This window comes from Pyrus communis, chromosome 7 (genome assembly GCF_041283825.1).
Source record: "Pyrus communis isolate YQ-2024b chromosome 7, ASM4128382v1, whole genome shotgun sequence".
Classification (NCBI taxonomy): domain Eukaryota; kingdom Viridiplantae; phylum Streptophyta; class Magnoliopsida; order Rosales; family Rosaceae; genus Pyrus; species Pyrus communis.
In genome coordinates this window covers 1,884,055-1,903,473 of record NC_142571.1, presented here as the reverse complement: position 1 = coordinate 1,903,473, position 19,419 = coordinate 1,884,055, and the positions used below count along the sequence as shown (strand labels likewise).

Here is a 19,419-nt window from a genome sequence, read left to right as displayed (position 1 = left end):
CGGCTCTCCCATGGAAAAGGTTGAACATGGGTTGAGAGAAAATCAAGAGAGCTAGAGTGAAAAGTATTCTAGTGAAAGAACTCTTGGGGTAGAGTGAGGCTCTTGGGAAAATTCTGTGAGTGGGTGTACAAGGGATATGGGATTGGGTTATGTCGATTTAACTCATGTATACTTGTACTGTTGTTCTCATAGTGAAGAGCAATATCTCTCCGGGGACGTAGGCAGTTTTTTGCCGAACCTCGCAAATTTCTCTGTGTCTTTATTTCTTGTATTTTATTTTGTTCAACTGTGTGTGATTTTGGTGAGGTTGTAATCTGAATCTCGGTTCCGTACTAACGAACGGGCCAAGGCACAACAGTTTTTTGCCGAACCTCGCAAATTTCTCTGTGTCTTTATTTCTTGTATTTTATTTTGTTCAACTGTGTGTGATTTTGGTGAGGTTGTAATCTGAATCTCGGTTCCGCACTAACGAACGGGCCAAGGCACAACAATTTCCTCTTAATGCAAAACTTGATCAAAAAGAAAGTCCACAAAGCACTTCTTTATTTACGTCATTGTATGAATGGGGGCATTCTCAAACAATAAAGTTACAATTAACAAACTAAAAATTTTACTAAACAAAACACTTACATATTAATCCATAAAGTTTTTCATACAAAATACTTAGAATCTTTGTTGGTGAAGTCAGTCATATTGATACTAAGAGAAATGCTAAGGAGACTCTCAAAGTGGGACTCTCCACCACCTCATGTTTTTGCCACAATGTTTAATAATGTTGATATAGGGATTGTGCTAAAAACATGAGGTGACCGAGAATCCATGGAGAGATCCACTTTTAGAAGAGTCTCCTTAACATTTCCCTTGATACCAATTAACCCTATGCAAAACTGTACAATTTTTTTGCACAGAAGGAAAAAAAAAATGTGTGGGGGCATCCGCCCTCTAGGCTTATAGTGGCCCCGTCCATGGACACGGCAGCTTTTCACTGTCCGGATTAGTTCTGGGGCATTTGAAAATTAAGAAAGTGTGCTTATACCTGCTTAGGCTTCCGCCTGGCCCACCTAAACCCGCCTAGGTCGCGACTCTTACTTAAAGAGAAAATAGATAACTTTCATTTTGTATTTTATTTTTTCAATAAAATGTAAGAGACATGTTGAATATTAGGATGAAAACTCATTATATGTTTGTTCCCCATGTTTTCAATATGTTTTAATACTTTATAATATATATGTCATTTTATTTTGCAATTGATATTTACAATTATTTTTCTTCAAGTATAAATAGGCACTTATATGCACAATGTACAATAAAGTTACTTAAATTCGCATAGTCCGCCTAGACCCCCGTCTAAACGTTAGACATCAGCCCGCCGCTCGACTAGCGCTTAAAGTCTTTTAGAACCTTGAGTATCTCATATATAACCACCAAGTTTCTTGTCAATTTCCTAAAATATGGGATTTTCCCGCCATAAATTCAACAATTCAATGAGAAGCATCTCAATTCCGAGCCTTTGGTGCTGAAATTCAATGCATCAGTTAAACAAAAAACCCAAAACTTCCAACCAAAAAGAAACCATTTGCAGAAAGCTCAGAAGCAATCAATGCACCATGGCTGATGCTCTAAAACCCTAAGAGTCCGTTTGGTGGGCTGAAGGAATTGAGTCTAAAGGATAAGATTGGATTGACAAAGACTTATAAGACATGACTTGTAACTATATAAGGAAAAATTAGATAACCAACTATATTATAAACTCATAACCCATCATGTCCTGTCCTTATCACGTTTGACATAACAAATAATGAACTATACTCAAATCTATTTTAATTTATGAGAAGGAAGTAACATCCAAACGGAGGACAATAAGCTTAACGGAAGGAAAAGCCGAGAGAACACTTGAATCACCTGAAATTAGAAAAGCCAGTGAAACGTTTGCATCCTTAAGTCTCCCACCCAGATCGCCCCCTGAGCTTCACTTGCACATCACGGGGTCTTTTCCCTTTCAAAGCAACCCTTTCCCTCTTGGGCTCTCTCCCTCCCTTTTTCATTTCCCCGTTGCTTCCCCTCTCTTTCAGTAACCCCCTTTTCTTTTCTCAAGTATAAAATTTTGGTGTTCGCACCTCATGACTCATAATATGCATTTTTATTTGTCTTTTTGCTTGAAGTTGTTCTAATTAATAAATTAAATTCTGTTTTAATTTTTAATTTTTAATTTTGTTTATAAAATCCAAATTAGTGATTGCATCACAGCAATCCACCTTTTGGGAAGTTAAGAAGACTTACAAAGGTTCCTTGTACGATTTAACAACGTCAAAAATCGAATTTAAAATGTGCCGTGTGAAATATAAGATCTGGAATTTGGAAGAGGATCCTCTCTGGATCCACTTTATGGAATCTTAGGAATTCCCACATTCTAGCTATTTATCGTATATCGTGCGGTTAGTTTTCATCAGATATTATTTATGTTTAATTTTAAATAAAAAATCAAATTATTCTGATTATACGATATACGATGAACGACTAAAATATGAAGATCCTTAGAATTCTTGAAAAGTAAATCCAAATGGGATCCAATTCCCTGGAATTTGTCTTTTGGCATGTGGGATGCTATGCAATGACTTTACCTGGTGTGCCTTTTCCATCAATCTTTATTCAATGAACCTTATTTATTTCTTCTCAACTAATATTAATCTCTAGTTTGCAAAGAATGCCTTCTTACTTTTCCTTTCTCTTCTTTTACATTGCAGGAATATACTTTCCAGATTCTATACAGCTAATGAATTTTCATATAAGCATTAGCGGATCTAGAATCCGAACCTCGAGGATTCTAATTCAAAGTAAAATAAATTTAGATTCAAACAGAAATCGGTAAAAAATTTCAATTTATTTATCGAGGTGTTTCGTCGAATACTTGGTAAGCTTATTTTCGTCAGCCAAATTATGTTACGCACATATCAACAAATACGACATATGCCTAAGTAATCTAATGAGCGATATCGAGAGAATTTGTTGAGTGTCATCAATACAACCTATTGAGATATTACCTAGTAAACATTACTTCAAACATCTAATAGACACAAAAGAAACTTATACCAAACATTTAAAGTGTCCTAAAAAAATCCTTCACATATATAATTTTCAAACTCTAAATAATCATGAAACCACCTTATCCCAATATACATTCGTGCGATCAAAGACATGTACATTATATTATAGTCGAATCCAAAAAGCAGTGTCTCCATTTTTGTTTGGACCATGTGTGCTTGTGCCTTTTAAGTTAATATTTTACTCAGAATGAGGCTACACTTTAGTGTTATTATCAAGTGAGTCTAAGAAGAGTGTCACCATTTCATCAATCGAGAATGGATCATATGGACGTTCGTGGCATGTGCATATACATGATCGTATATGACTGGCTTGGCTATCAATTATATAAATTGCCATGTAGAGTTGTGGCAAAAAATTTGCACATAAGCGCGTCGTCGTTCTTGAAAAGGATCATGGTACTACGGTAATGCTTAAGATCTCGATCCAGATCTTCGTCTCCCTTGTACGAATTAAAGTGAGGCATAGTGAACCCGCGAGGTGGATTTGTCTGCTCGATCTCATCCGTGAATGGTGACATACTTATGTTGGTCATGTCTCGTCGAAGCGCATCGTTAGCAGCCTCGTTGCGCTAAAAATTACGTAATCGTTTAGTCAAGAGCCTATCAACTTCTTCTTGAATTTGCCTCTGCTGGGTTAGTGGAACTTTCAGCTGCCCCGGTCGTGACCTATTGGTTTAGGCCACTCTTTCCTATGCTCCACTCGTCTATGTCGTGGCTGCAGTTTATGTGGTATGTTCCTAGCAGGCGAGCAGGTAACTCGCACGCTGCTGGTTGAACTTGAGTCGGATTGAGTGACTGCTTCTCTCCCTCTGTTATGCTGCCTACTCTGATGTGAGGTGGAAGATGCTTCTTGTGGGCATTGTCGTAGCCTCAACCGTGAGTGTATACTTGTTCACAGGCTTAGTCAAGAATGCACGTTCCTCTGCGCGCTAATACGAGAGTATATGCTATCTTGGGGGCCCAATCGGGAATGTACATTGCCCGAATGCTCAATTTGTGGCTGGTAGAGTGACTGATTGCCAGGACACTGCTGGAGAGGTTCGTCGTATGCCCTTGTCCTTCTTCAAGACACCTCGTCTGAGGCACATTGCATCTCGATATGCTGCAAGAGCTGATTCACCAAAGTTGTTTGCTGCGCGAAGGCGTTTGTCAACTCTATGACTTGTCGGGATAAGTGTTGTTCGCCATATTAGATGGAAAGGCTTGGATGATAAGTTTCTCTATAGGTGGTAAACTCCGGCCCCGAGATTTGAATTAATCTTGGGCCGATTTGGGCAACTTGGAAGGCCACGGGAGCAGGCTAGGCCACAGGAATGGGTTGTTCGGCGTGTGGTGCACATGGGTGCGAGGCTAGGGCACGGCTTAGCAACGCGTTGGGTTCGCGTCGGCCTTGAGTGGCTCGGGCTATCTCACCTTGGGCTTGGGCCCGTGTGGGCTTGAATGACATGGCTTGGGCTGTGGTTGTGGTGTCGTGAGCCTTGCCGAATGTGGCTGCTGTGGTGGTTACCATAGTGGTACCCCGTAGGGATGGTGCCGCTTCACTCATCGTTGTGTTGAGCCTTGTAAATCGTTGCAGTCTTAATCCTCGAACATTGGAATTTCCATTCGTTGAGGTTTCCAAATCTCTTGCCATTTTACTTTTCTTTTACGTTTTATCAAAGAATTTTTAGAAAAAAAAATCCAAGAATAAGAACGTACAAAAAATCTACAAATGAACAATAAAACGAAAAACCTTGAATGCGAAAGTCTTCTACAAGCATTTGATCAAAACTCTTAATGAAAACACCAATTTTGTGGATGCAAATTTCCGCCTTCTTCTTCTTGGACAAAATTGCATCTACAAAACAATTAACACCTTAGGTCAAGGCCAAGAGCCTCACGCACCCATGATGAATGAGGGTGCTTTGGCCGAAAAACCTCCGATGTTAAAGTTAAAATTTGAGGGAAAAGTATTTAGAGAAATTTGGAGAATTTAGCAAGAGAGTTGGAATTGAGTTTTGGAGAAAATGAGAGTGTTTATATAACGGTGTGGCCAGCCCCTTTAGGAAGAGATGGACATGCCACTTGGATGGTTTTCTGGGTGAGATTCATGATTTGCAACTAATTAATAAATTAATAAATCAATTAGTTAGCTAATTAATTATAATTTGAAAGGAAAGATCTGGGGGTTACCTTGTGAAGAATATTTGATGAGAATGGATGAAATAGGTATTGAATAAATACCTATTTTGAGCACTTTTGACTTGATTGAGGGACGGTTGTCCATTGCTCGCGTGTATGAGTTTCGGTGTTCATCGAGGGTAATTTTGTCCTTTTTACCCTAGAATCCACGTGTCACCTCTATATTCTTCTTGATTATTTTTGGCTCCACAACCATAGTTGACACACCCCGACCCGGAATGTCCACTAGAACCTTGAATCGAGCTGTGCTGGCCGACACCTGGAAGGTGACGAAGTCATAAAGTGTGATAGTGTATAAAATGTGAATAAATTTAAACTTAAAAGTGCCTAAATACACAACTACGCGGTGAGCGGGTATGGACCCATTTCACACGTGATACAGAGCATAAGACAAGTACAGTGAACAAAGATAATAATTATACTATCAATATAAGCCACCAGAACTGGGAGTGCCACATTTCCTCGTTGATAAGGAACCATGCTATTAGAACCTGGAGGGGTGAAAAAAATAGAAAGTGTGAGTGGTCAAAACAAAGATTTTCAAAATCATTTTCATTATCAAAGGTAGTAACCCCTCGCCGTAAAACTTGAATAGTTTACAGAAAATTATACTACGTATAAGTATGAAATCAAATGTATAACAATAGTAAATCCAAAAGTATACCACAACATAACATCTCGTTAGCAACATAAATAATCATGTGTTTGATAATCCATACTAGCACGCAAGTCGGAAGTCACCTATGGTGACATGTACGATTGCACCCATATCTCCTCAATCAATGGTAGTACATAAGTCGGAGTCACCTATAGTGACCTATACGACTTGTCCATCTCTCATCAACCAATGCTAGTCAATAGCTCAATAACATGCTAGCTAATAGCTCATATTATTAATATGCAATAACATGTTAGCCAATAGCTCATCAACATGCTAGCCAATAACTCAATAACATGCTAGCCAATAGCTCATCAATATGCTAGCCAATAGCTCAATAACATGCTAGCCAATCTCATCCATAAGTATACTTGCACACAAGTCGGAACCACCTAAAGTGGTCTGTACTACAGGTTGGGTGTAAATAAGTACGCTCAAGTGCTACGATCACGTGAAGGCTGTGCGACGAATTGCAGGTCACCTATGAGTCGGAACCACCTAATGTGGTCTGTACGACAAGTTGGCACCTACCTTGGATTTAAGGTGAGTCTGTGGTGCGGGAGGTGAATGATCACGTGAAGGCTAGGCCCTGGCCACGGGCGGGAGCACTAACACCGGGGTGCAGGTTTATGAGCTCTAATATATCTCAACACAATTATACTCACTACCATCATTATCACCAAAGTGTACTTACCTGAATCTCACCTGAGCGTTCGCAACATCATTTGGCACTTCAAAGCATTCACAATAATGAGATTCAGGTAATATACATATGAATATGCCATGATACAATCTAAACCCAACATTTCATAGTGTTTCCAAATATATATATATATTATAACATAGCGTGAAATGCATAATCTGTAACACCCCACTTCCAAACTACTTAGTTTTAGGAATAATTATTGGTGATAAGCTCAGTTAGACACTAGTTTAATTAACTATCACTACTTGCGTTTCCTTACTTCAATTTCTCGATTCTTTGTACATTGATTTATAACCAACATTTAACCACCAACACATAAGGTTAAAACTCACATTTTACACCAATGTCCCTCACATTGTTCAATTCCCAAAACAAAGCTATTGTCTCAATTATTTAATCTCACATCTTGTATGGCTGCATCTAACGTCTCGTTAGACTGTCTACGTACCCTAAACAGGGATTAAGCCATTCGTAGTTCACGTTAATTATTTGCATGTGACATGCATAAATAAATTTAGAAACGTTTGCGGTACTATCAATTATATACATATGATAAGAAGGACATATCCACTCACCTGGAGTCCATGCTATGATTCTCTAGCGCACGCATTGAGACGTCCCGAATGATTGGCGCATGTGACCAATTATCGAATCACATCTCAGAACTCTTATCAATAGAATATGTAATTCACGTAAAACACATCCTCAAGGACGTTCTAAAATAGTTCAAGACCCATTGACCACAAGTTAACTGTCGATCAAAGATCGACGGTAGGGTCTACACCCTGTATAGCTCGACCCAGAAGTCCGCATATCAGATTCCCAATGTGCAACTCCCAAAGATCCACAATATGCTTCTAGAATAACATATTAAAATTTCATTACGATCCAACGATCGAATCTCCACCAATTGCCCAAAACCAAGTGGCCGTTAACATTTATTTTACTAACTTACAAATCCAATTTGGGGAAGATCCGTACGTCAGATTCCCGATCCATAAATTCCTATGATCTTAAAATATTATGTATTATAATGTATCAAAGTTTGGTGACGATCCAACGGTCGGATCGTCGCTTCATATTTTTATCAAGTAACGAATTTAGGCTCCAACGATCAACCTACGTCATTCAAATATCAAAACTGAATTCAAAACATTTAACATAGCCTAAAAATAGCATTGGCGGCCCGCTGGCCACACACCGCCGCACGCGTCGCTGTGGGTGGTGGTCGGTCGCCCCGACTCACCTGAAAATCCAACTATTTCCAAAAATTCTCAAACTTCATAGAAATGAAGATCTCAATGAGTGGAACAAATTTCATACCTGCCACGAAGTCCAAAAGTGGACGAAAGATGGTCAATTTTGCTCACAAAGTCGGCGGGTGCCTAAAGCTTCCCGGTGTCGATTCGTCTTCTACAGTGGTCCAATGAGGTCAAGGTTGGTTGGGTTTTTCTCTTGGGATATGGGCTACAAAGACCAAGTGGTGGCATTGGCCATCACTTTGCCGATTTTCCGGAAAATCGAAAAGAGTGGCCGGAGCACTGTTGATTTTCATCGACTTTCGTGGCCTCCAACCGCCACATACCATGGTCAATCAAGATGGTTCTTGGGTGATTTTTGTAGAGGGGAATGAGAGCTTCAAGATGGTGGTGGTGGCGTCAAAAAAATCCATCGGAGTTGACCGGAATCGGCCTTGGAAAATGGGAGCTTGCGGTGGGTGTGGGTCGACGGGAAGGCTACTTCCCCCTTTTTTTTTTTTTTTTTTTTTTTTTTCCTTCTTCTTCTTTCCTCATTTCTGATTGGGCTTCACCCCACAAAGTGGGGATTTAATTTAATTAAATCTAAACATTGAATAACCAATTTCGAACGTCCGTAACTATACCGTTATAATCCGGACTCGCAAACGGCTTTTGCCTATGCGTTTGCACCAACGAGTACTACGAGGATATACTAAAAAAATAAGTCTCACATCTCCCAAACCGATGGTCAACGGAAGTCAAAGTCCTTGCCTCTAGGGCATTTTCGTAAATTTAAGTTTTTAAAATTAATAAAAACATAAAATTTGGAACGGGTTGTCACAATAGTTGCACGTTTTGATGAGTTAAAGAAACAATGGTCATGAATTTTTAGTTGAGGGACTATTGCTCCTATTGAGTTAAAGTTAATGGACCATTACTATAATTTCCTCAAAATTTTTAGTGCAAATTATACTGATAGTCTCCATGATTTATTTAGATTTGCAATTTCGTCCTCGTTTTTTATTGCATTTTTATTGTATATATTCGCTTAAGTCTAATATTTTATCAATTAAGTTGAATTTTTCATCACATTTTGGGCACATCTTCTCATTTAAAAGTGTTAACTACATTGTAAAAGATGAAGAATTGGTACAGAGGAAGAAGAAGATGATAGAGAGAAACAAGAGAGATTCTAGAGAGAGAGTTTAGAGAGAGAAATAGGATTTGTATTAACTGACTAAATAAATATTACACAATTGTTTTTATAAGAGAAATCTTAACTACTTTAACCAAATACTAACAAACTTACTAACTGTATTTCTAACTGTATTACACTTGTACCCTTAATACTCCCCCTCATCTCAACTGGGGTTTCCTAGTTTGAGATTGCAGCAAAGTCTCAAATAGCAAACACTGAAATATAAACAAATGGACACACTACAGATTACAGCAATTGAGGTTGCTTTTGCTCCTCATGTTCTTCTCAACTGCGGTCCCACAAACATGAACTAAATCCATACTTAAACTGACAGGTTTCCATACTCAAACATGCTACTTGCTCACTAAACTGACAGGTATTGAGAACTTAAATCCATACTTAAGAACGGTACAATTTCATCCCATTATCATCACACATCACTTTTGCAGATACAACCTTCCAAAGATAGAATGTTCTCCAATATTTCTTTCAACATACTCAGATAGATTATGGAACCATTCTGTATGCAGCAGCCTCCATTTCCGTCTAAGGGTCATCACCAAATCAATTCCATGTGCACTATATCGAGTTGTCATTTGGTCAATGGAATCCCTGCTCACGGAAATTTCCACCATATGCCCCTAAACTTATGTATCAAGACACCCTCAAGCTCACGGAAATTTCCACCAAGACGGTATCAAGACAGAGATGGTTTTGAGTCCTGTATCAGTGTCCAATAAAAAACAACAAAAAAGCTACAAACATTAAATTGAAAATCCGAGTAAACTACGAGGACTATTCATATTTAAATTACCCTTTTCTTCCCTTGTTTTACAATAATTGGTGGGAGTAAGGGAAACTATTAAGATAATTAAAATGGTATACTGTTCATGTGTAACGTACGAGGAATCTCGACAACATGATTTGTGTGAGGTGGCCATTACCTTCAATGGTGAATACCATAAGAAAACCTAGCAATATATAAAGGGTCACGCACTCGGACTAGTCTCTCACTCACATTTTACTTGCCTCTTTCCTTCCTTTCCTACTGAAAACCAAGCAAAAACAGCATAGCAGTTTACGATGGCAAGCCTCATTGCTCCAGACCACTTCTCTCCTCACGATGATGCAGAAGCGCTCAGAAACGCATGCAAAGGTACTCTACTCTCTCTAACTATTTTTCAGCCAATCTACACTGTGATATAAATTTAAAATCATACCGTTCAGATTCTTGAAAGAAATTATGAAATGACAGCCAACAAAAGTGTCCAAATGTGTTTCCAGCCCGATCTTGACCCCCGTGTGTGTGTGTGTGTGTGTGAGACGTGTACGCATGTCCCATACTTCTTTTGTTTGGTCTTTGATCGTATGAACGTTAACCTAGGTAGGTTGGCGATTTATTCAATTTTTCTTCTTCCAAGTAGATCATCACATGTTTCTCGCTTAGATTTTAAGTTTGATCTCTCAAGTTTGACCTAACTTATTCTAAGGGTAGAATAATCTTACGATCTAAAGTAATCTTAGTGAAAAAGAAAGAACAACTCCAAAACGGAAGAAATTATTAATTAAATGTCTTCCAAGTCCAGGAGAGATCGTGTGTGTGTGTATAAAGAAATGTATATAAATAAAGAATGTCGTATTGTTAGAGATTGCCATTTTGCAACCACCTATTAGTGCCACACCAAAACTCACGTAATTAAGCACCACCTCATTTGTGGATAATTAGTAGATATGCTAATTAATATATTCCTAAATACCACAATTTTAGTTGATTTCTTAATGTGAAAGATTTGCTATAAATATTAGACATTGTAAGAGCAAGAGACAGACACTAGTAAGAGAGGAGTCAAACCAAGAAAATTATCTACGACAATGGCTACCCTAATTGCTCTTGAAAACTTCTCTCCCGTCGACGATGCTGAAGTTCTTCGAAAATCTGTGGAAGGTTTAATCATTTTATTCAGCCATTTAATTCTTATTTTAGTTTACATGCAGATGATTAATTGTGTGAGTGTGTGTATTTTTTTTTTTTTTTGAGAATTTATATATATGGTAATTTTAATGTATATTATTCATATTTTTGTGTACTGTGTAGGATGGGGGACTGATGAGAAGGCTATAATCTCTATACTGGGACATAGAAACGCAGCACAGAGAAAGCAAATCAGGCTTGCTTACGAGCAATCTTATCAGGAAGATCTTCTCAAGCGCCTTGAGTCCGAGCTCTCTGGGGATTTTGAGGTTTTTTCTCTCATACTTTCACCCTTAATCGATATTTACCATTGCTATTTTTTTTTTTTTTTTGAAATATTCATAAGTCGAAAATAATTTAAATATTTTTGAAAATAAATACATGAAAAAATGTGTTATGTTTTGATTGTTCTTGTGTATCACAAAACATAGAAATCTCCGAAGGGTTTTGTCCTTTTCCTACAAAGATATAGGAAGAGGGTGGAAAGGAGAATATTATCATGATGAGAGCAACATTTGAAGGTTCATAGAGAACAAATCAATGAGCTGTCAATAAATTATTAATTCCAAGTATTATTTTGTTTAAAATATCATTGGCTTAGAACACATATGGTCTCATCTCTATTAAAGAACGAAAAATATGATAAGAATATTTTTTTTTAATATTAAGTTTTTTTTATTTTTTATTTTTTGGTTGTGGACTGAATTGTTTTGATGAGATTCAAAGGTACCACTTAAATACAAGAGTTTTGAACATTTCAGTCAGTCTATAAAATGGGAATCTAAACTTTGGAACTGACCTAACTCACATTTTGTTCAAATTTTCTGCATGAGTTATGCTAGTTTTGTATCTCTTGCTTGAGCAATTTGTGTTATACCATATACTAGAACTATTTTCATTTGGGGATATGGCAAATGTAGAAAGCGGTGTACCGTTGGATCTTGGATCCTGCAGATCGAGATGCTGTTTTGGCTCATGTGGCCATCAAGAAATCTGAGTGTAACTACGATGTCATCATCGAGATTGCAACCATTCTATCTCCTGAAGAGCTCCTTGCGGTAAGGAAGGCTTACCAAGTTCGCTACAAGCACTCCTTGGAAGAAGACTTGGCTGCACACACCACTGGTGATATCCGCAAGGTACGACAAACATTATTAACGGCAAAGGATTTTTTTTGACAAATACTGTGACATGTTATGTTATCGAACTATTAACTTGGATTACGTGATAGTCTACTTTACTAATGGACAACATAATAAGTTGGAGAATTTGCCATTGTTTGCCTCCTCTTTTTGGTATTAGGTGAACTATTATTTTGGTATCTGTGTTTTTCTAGAATTGTGTTCCGAAAACTGTTAGAATAGAAGAATTGGTAATGGTGTTTGATGGTTTTTGGTCAATGTTACAGCTTTTGGTTGCTTTAGTGACTGCGTATCGTTATGATGGTTGTGAGATCAATGCAAAACTGGCCAATTCGGAAGCTGATATTCTTCATGATGCTATCAAAGACAAGGCTTTCAATCATGATGAAGTTATTAGGATCCTCAGTACTAGGAGCAAGACTCAACTCATGGCAACCTTTAACCGCTACCGAGATGACCATGGCACTTCCATCAGTAAGGTACGTATGAAGGCCTTATGTCGAAGTTAGAGCATCCAACCCAAAACTAATTACTTACAGAGACTTTTATCTACTAAGAGTCTAAGATTCAAGATTGCCGAGTTTGACTTCTAAGTTTTCTTCTTTTTATCACAGAGTTTGTTGGAAGAGGGTGGTGATGGTCTCCAGAAGGCAATGTATGTAGCCATCCGATGCCTCAATGACCCCAAGAAGTACTTTGAGAAGGTTCTTCGCAATGCAATCAAGAGGGTTGGAACTGATGAGGATGCTCTCACTCGTGTGATTGTGACAAGGGCCGAGAGGGACTTGAAAGACATCAAAGAGGTTTACTACAAGAAGAACAACGTTTCTCTCGACCATGCTGTGGCCAAAGAAACTTCCGGGGATTACAAGGACTTCCTCCTTACTCTGCTGGGGAAGGAAGATTGAAAATCTTCGCTGAGCAAATTAGCATGATCAAGTGCTATGAGTGCTCTGTTTTTCTATTGAGTTTGATGACTCTCTTTATTTCCGTGTTTGTGTTTCCTTGTGGTGTGACTATCGACCTTACCTTTGTGTATGTTTGTTGGAGTTTAAGGTTTCTATCAAGACTTTCGTTTTCGTTTCGGATGTTATGGAGTATTAATAAAAAATTGATTTACCTAACCGTACTCTTCGAGACATTAAAAAAAAAAAAAAAGTAGCAGGTGTGTGAACACAAATCGCAGAAATTTATAATAATTAGTTGAAAAAAGGTGTAGCATGTGTGAACACAAAACACAACACACAGTTTTCAAACACCACAATTTAATTTATTATTTAGACCAACCCCGCAAAAGACAAATAAAAAAGCATATCATGAGTCATGAGGTGTGAACACCAAAATTTTATATTAAAAATTTTGAGAAAATTGTAGTAATGGTTTCTCAATTTTAACTTAATTAGAGTAATGGTCCATTAACAAAAAATTCATAATCATTGGTCTCTTAACTCATCAAAATGTGCAATTATGATCCTTTACTTCAACTTCGTCAGAATTTCGTCAAAATGACTCATGTTAGAATGACCATTTCTATAATTGGGTTAAAGTTAAAGGACCATTGCTATACTTTTTTTTTCATTTGGTTTTTCATGTTTGCCTCTTGTTTCATCCTCAAGTGTGTGACACATGATTTATTTTGACGAAAGTTCTAATGGAGTTAACGAAAATGATCATAGCTGCACGTTTTGATGAGTTAAATGAACAATGGTCATATATTTTTAGTTGATGGACCATTGTTTCAATTGAGTTAAAGTTAATAGATCATTGCTATAATTTCTTCAAAAATTTTAGTGTAAATTGTACTAATAGTCTCCATGATTTACTTAGATTTGCACTTTCATCCTCGTTTTTTCTTGCATTTTTATTGTATATATTCGCTTAAGTCTAATATTTTATCAATTAAGTTGAATTTTCCATCACATTTTGGGCACATCTTCTCATTTAAAGGCACCTGTCGTGGATGAAATTTCTATTAGTTCGACGGAATAAAATTATGGTAACATTATAAAATACAACAAAAAATCTACAAACATTAAATTGAAAATCCAAGTAAACTACGAGGACTATTCGTATATAAATTACCCTTTTCGTCCCTTGTTTTACGATAATTGGTGGGAGTAAGGGAAACTATTAAGATAATTAAAAAGGTATACTGTTCACGTGTACCTTACGAGGAATCTCGACAACATAGTTTGCGTGAGGTGGCCATTAACTTCAATGGTGAATACTATAAGAAAACCTAGCAATATATAAAGGGTCACGCACTTGGACTAGTCTCTCACTCACATTTTACTTGCCTCTTTCCTTCCTTTCCTACTGAAAACCAAGCAAAAACAGCGTAGCAGTTTACGATGGCAAGCCTCATTGCTCCAGACCACTTCTCTCCTCACGACGATGCCGAAGCCCTCAGAAACGCATGCAAAGGTACTCTACTCTCTCTAACTATTTTTTAGCCAGTCTACACTGTTATATAAATTTAAAATCATACCGTTCAGATTCTTGAAATAAATTATGGAAAGACAGCCAACAAAAGTGTCTAAATGTGTTTCCAGCCCAATCCTGACCCCCGTATGTGTGTGTGTGTGTAGGGGTAGGAATGTCCCATGCTTCTTTTGTTTGGTCTTTGATTGTATGAATATTAACCTAGGTAATTTGGCGATTTATTCAATTTTTCTTCTTACGAGTAGATCACATGTCTCTTGCTTAGATTTTAAGTTTGATCTCTCAAGTTTGGCCTAACTCATTTTAAGGGTAGAATAATTTTACGATCTAAAGTAATAATAATACTATTCATACCATGTTTTTATATCATATTTCTATACCATCTTAGGTGGCATTTTATATGGACAGCCACATCATTTGAAAAATTTGCAAAACCCAAGAAAATGAAGGAGAAAGACTTCTCGTATACCACAATCATCATTTAATTAACTAGTTTTTCTTAATTATTAGTTTATTAAATAATGAACTAAATTTAAAAATCTGATTAATCCAAATGATGTGGTTGTCCACATCAAATGCTATTTAAGATGATATGAAAATATGATACAAAAACATGGTACGAATAACATCTCTCCTAAGGTAATATTAGCAAAAAGAAAGAACAACTCCAAAACGGAAGAAATTATTAATTAAATGTCTTCTAAGTCCAGGAGAGATCATGTATATATATAAAGAATGTCGTATTATTAGAGATTGCCATTTTGCAACCAACTATTAGTGCCACACCAAATCCAACCAAAACTCACCTAAGCACAACCTCATTTGTGGATAATTAGTAGATATGCTAATTAATATATTCCTAAATACCACAATTTTAGTTGATTTCTTAATGTGAAAGATTTGCTATAAATATTATACATTGTAAGAGCAAGAGCACAAGACAGACACTAGTAAGAGAGGAGTCAAACCTAGAAAATTATCTCCAACAATGGCTACCCTAATTGCTCCTGAAAACTTCTCTCCCGACGACGATGCTGAAGTTCTTCGAAAATCTGTGAAAGGTTTAATCATTTTATTCAGCCATTTAATTCTTATTTTAATTTACATGCAGATGGTTAATTGTGTGTGTGTGTGTGTGTTTTTTTTTTTTTTTTTTTTGAGAATTTATATATATGGTAATTTTAATGTATATTATTCATATTTTTGTGTACTGTGTAGGATGGGGGACCGATGAGAAGGCTATAATCTCTATACTGGGACATAGAAACGCAGCACAAAGAAAGCAAATCAGGCTTGCTTACGAGCAATCTTATCAGGAAGATCTTCTCAAGCGCCTTGAGTCCGAGCTCTCTGGGGATTTTGAGGTTTTTTCTCTCACACTTTCACCCTTAATCGATATTTACCATTACTATTTATTTATATTTTTGAAATATTCATAAGTAAATTAAATATTTTTGAAAATAAATATATGAAAAAATGTGTCATGTTTTGATTGTTCTTGTGGGAACTGGATCTCCTCCGGGCTCAAATAAACCGAGCTTGCTAAGTAAAGGATCCGGGTTATTAAAATTTGATCTAACGGCTATAATTATTATAAGTTTTAGAGGACCATCTATTTGTAGCCGTTGGATTAAAATTCAACGGCCCAGATTCCTAACTCAACAGACTCAGCTTTATTGGGTTTGGACGGGATTCGGTTCCGTTCTTGTGTATCACAAAACATGGAAATCTCCGAAGCGTCCTTTTCCTACAAAGATATAGAAGAGGGTGGAAAGGAGAATATTATCATGATGAGAGCGACATTTGAAGGTTTCTAGAGAACAAATCAATGAGCTGTCAATAAATTATTAATTCCAAGTATTATTTTGTTTAAAATAACAATGACATAAAACACATGTGGTCCTATCTCTATTAAAAAACGGTATTAATGTGGTACGAAAATATGGTAAGCATATTATTTATTAATATTAAGTAAATATTTTTTTGAGATTTTTGTTGTGGACCGAAATGTTTTGATGAGATTAAAAGGTACCACTTAAATACAAGAGTTTTGAACATTTCAGTCAATTCATCACTTTTGTATTAAATATATAGAATATAAAAGTTTTTGCCTCTCAAAACTCTCTACATGGATGAACTTACATGGTATTTACTTTCGAACTCAAATTTTTTATATTTTATATTTCACAACGTAATATTTTAAATTACGCTAAGCTATGAAAATGGGAATCCGAACTTTAGAATTGACCTAACTCACTTTCTGTTCAAATTTTCTGTATGAGTTATATTAGTTTTGTATCTCTTGTTTGAGTAATTTTAGTTATGCCATATACTAAAACTATTTTCATTTGGGGATATGGCAAATGTAGAAAGCGGTGTACCGTTGGATCTTGGATCCTGCAGATCGAGATGCTGTTTTGGCTCATGTGGCCATCAAGAAATCTGAGTGTAACTACGATGTCATCATCGAGATTGCAACCATTCTATCTCCTGAAGAGCTCCTTGCGGTAAGGAAGGCTTACCAAGTTCGCTACAAGCACTCCTTGGAAGAAGACTTGGCTGCACACACCACTGGTGATATCCGCAAGGTACGACAAACATTATTAACGGCAAAGGATTTTTTTTAACAAATACTGTGACATGTTATGTTATCGAACTATTAATTTGGATTACGTGATAGTCTACTTTACTAATGGACAACATAATAAGTTGGAGAATTTGCCATTGTTTGCCTCCTCTTTTTGGTATTAGGTGAACTATTATTTTGGTATCTGTGTTTTTCTAGAATTGTGTTCCGAAAACTGTTAGAATAGAAGAATTGGTAATGGTGTTTGATGGTTTTTGGTCAATGTTACAGCTTTTGGTTGCTTTAGTGACTGCGTATCGTTATGATGGTTGTGAGATCAATGCAAAACTGGCCAATTCGGAAGCTGATATTCTTCATGATGCTATCAAAGACAAGGCTTTCAATCATGATGAAGTTATTAGGATCCTCAGTACTAGGAGCAAGACTCAACTCATGGCAACCTTTAACCGCTACCGAGATGACCATGGCACTTCCATCAGTAAGGTACGTATGAAGGCCTTATGTCGAAGTAAGAGCATCCAACCCAAAACTAATTACTTATAGAAACTTTTATCTACTAAGAGTCTAAGATTCAAGACTGCCGAGTTTGACCTCTAAGTTTTCTTCTTTTTATCACAGTGTTTGTTGGAAGAGGGTGGTGATGGTCTCCAGAAGGCACTGCATGTAGCCATCCGATGCCTCAATGACCCCAAGAAGTACTTTGAGAAGGTTCTTCGCAACGCAATCAAGAGGGTTGGAACTGATGAGGATGCTCTCACTCGTGTGATTGTGACAAGGGCCGAGAGGGACTTGAAAGACATCAAAGAGGTTTACTACAAGAAGAACAGCGTTCCTCTCGACCATGCTGTGGCCAAAGAAACTTCTGGGGATTACGAGGACTTCCTCCTTACTCTGCTGGGGAAGGAAGATTGAAAATCTTCGCTGAGCAAATTAGTATGATCAAGTGCTATGATTGCTTCTGTTTTTCTATTGAGTTTGATGACTATCTTTATTTTCCGTGTTTGTGTTTCCTTGTGGTGTGACTATCGACCTTACCTTTGTGTATGTTTGTTGGAGTTTAAGGTTTCTATCAAGACTTTCGTTTTCGTTTCGGATGTTATGGAGTATTAATAAAAAAATTGATTTACCTAGCCGTACTCTTCGAGACATTAAAAAAAAAAAAAAGTAGCAGGTGTGTGAACACAAATCGCAGAAATTTATAATAATTAGTTGAAAAAAGGTGTAGCATGTGTGAACACAAAACACAACACACAGTTTTCAAACACCACAATTTAATTTATTATTTTTGACCAACCCCGCAAAAGACAAATAAAAAAGCATATCATGAGTCATGAGGTGTGAACACCAAAATTTTATATTAAAATTTTTTGAGAAAATTGTAGTAATGGTTTCTCAATTTTAACTTAATTAGAGTAATGGTCCATCAACAAAAAAATTCATGATCATTGGTCTCTTAACTCATCAAAATGTGCAATTATGATCCTTTACTTCAACTTCGTCAGAATTTCGTCAAAATGACTCATGTTAGAATGACCATTTCTATAATTGGGTTAAAGTTAAAGGACCATTGCTATACTTTTTTTTTTCATTTGGTTTTTCATGCTTGCCTCTTGTTTCATCCTCACGTGTGTGACACATGATTTATTTTAACGAAAGTTCTAATGGAGTTAACGAAAATGACCATAGCTGCACGTTTTGATGAGTTAAATGAACAATGGTCATATATTTTTAGTTGATGAACCATTGTTTCAATTGAGTTAAAGTTAATAGATCATTGCTATAATTTCTTCAAAAATTTTAGTGTAAATTGTACTAATAGTCTCCATGATTTACTTAGATTTGCACTTTCATCCTCGTTTTTTATTGCATTTTTATTGTATATATTCGCTTAAGTCTAATATTTATCAATTAAGTTGAATTTTCCATCACATCTTCTCATTTAAAGGCACCTATCGTGGATGAAATTTCTATTAGTTTGACGGAATAAAATTACGGTAACATTATAAAATACAACAAAAAATCTACAAACATTAAATTGAAAATCCGAGTAAACTACGAGGACTATTCATATGTAAATTACCCTTTTCGTCCCTTGTTTTACGATAATTGGTGGGAGTAAGGGAAACTATTAAGATAATTAAAAAGGTATACTGTTCACGTGTAACTTACGAGGAATCTCAACAACATAGTT

At 36.6% G+C, this 19,419-nt stretch overlaps 2 protein-coding genes across 6 annotated transcripts; both read left to right on the top strand.

Moving 5' to 3' along the window:
- Positions 1-10,083: 10,083 nt before the first annotated feature.
- Positions 10,084-13,323, top strand: LOC148695439 (annexin-like protein RJ4). 3 transcript variants are annotated; one of them, XM_088696255.1, is made up of 6 exons: positions 10,088-10,240; positions 11,000-11,030; positions 11,181-11,326; positions 11,978-12,196; positions 12,466-12,678; positions 12,814-13,237. In XM_088696255.1, exons 1-6 carry the CDS (start codon positions 10,169-10,171, stop codon positions 13,105-13,107), a joined length of 975 nt encoding a protein of 324 aa, XP_088552381.1. In that variant the 5' UTR covers positions 10,088-10,168; the 3' UTR covers positions 13,108-13,237. The 3 variants fall into 3 exon arrangements, with proteins under 3 accessions (XP_088552379.1, XP_088552381.1, XP_088552380.1); XM_088696253.1 differs by lacking the exon at positions 11,000-11,030 and having other exon boundaries at positions 10,084-10,241; positions 12,814-13,323; XM_088696254.1 differs by lacking the exon at positions 10,088-10,240 and having other exon boundaries at positions 10,873-11,030; positions 12,814-13,323.
- Positions 13,324-14,483: 1,160 nt separating this feature from the next.
- LOC148695438 (annexin-like protein RJ4) lies at positions 14,484-18,358 on the top strand. Of its 3 annotated transcripts, XM_088696302.1 has the most exons (6): positions 14,535-14,622; positions 15,672-15,702; positions 15,860-16,005; positions 17,011-17,229; positions 17,499-17,711; positions 17,847-18,265. In XM_088696302.1, exons 1-6 carry the CDS (start codon positions 14,551-14,553, stop codon positions 18,138-18,140), a joined length of 975 nt encoding a protein of 324 aa, XP_088552428.1. In that variant the 5' UTR covers positions 14,535-14,550; the 3' UTR covers positions 18,141-18,265. The 3 variants fall into 3 exon arrangements, with proteins under 3 accessions (XP_088552427.1, XP_088552428.1, XP_088552426.1); XM_088696301.1 differs by lacking the exon at positions 15,672-15,702 and having other exon boundaries at positions 14,484-14,623; positions 17,847-18,358; XM_088696300.1 differs by lacking the exon at positions 14,535-14,622 and having other exon boundaries at positions 15,553-15,702; positions 17,847-18,358.
- Positions 18,359-19,419: the final 1,061 nt, after the last annotated feature.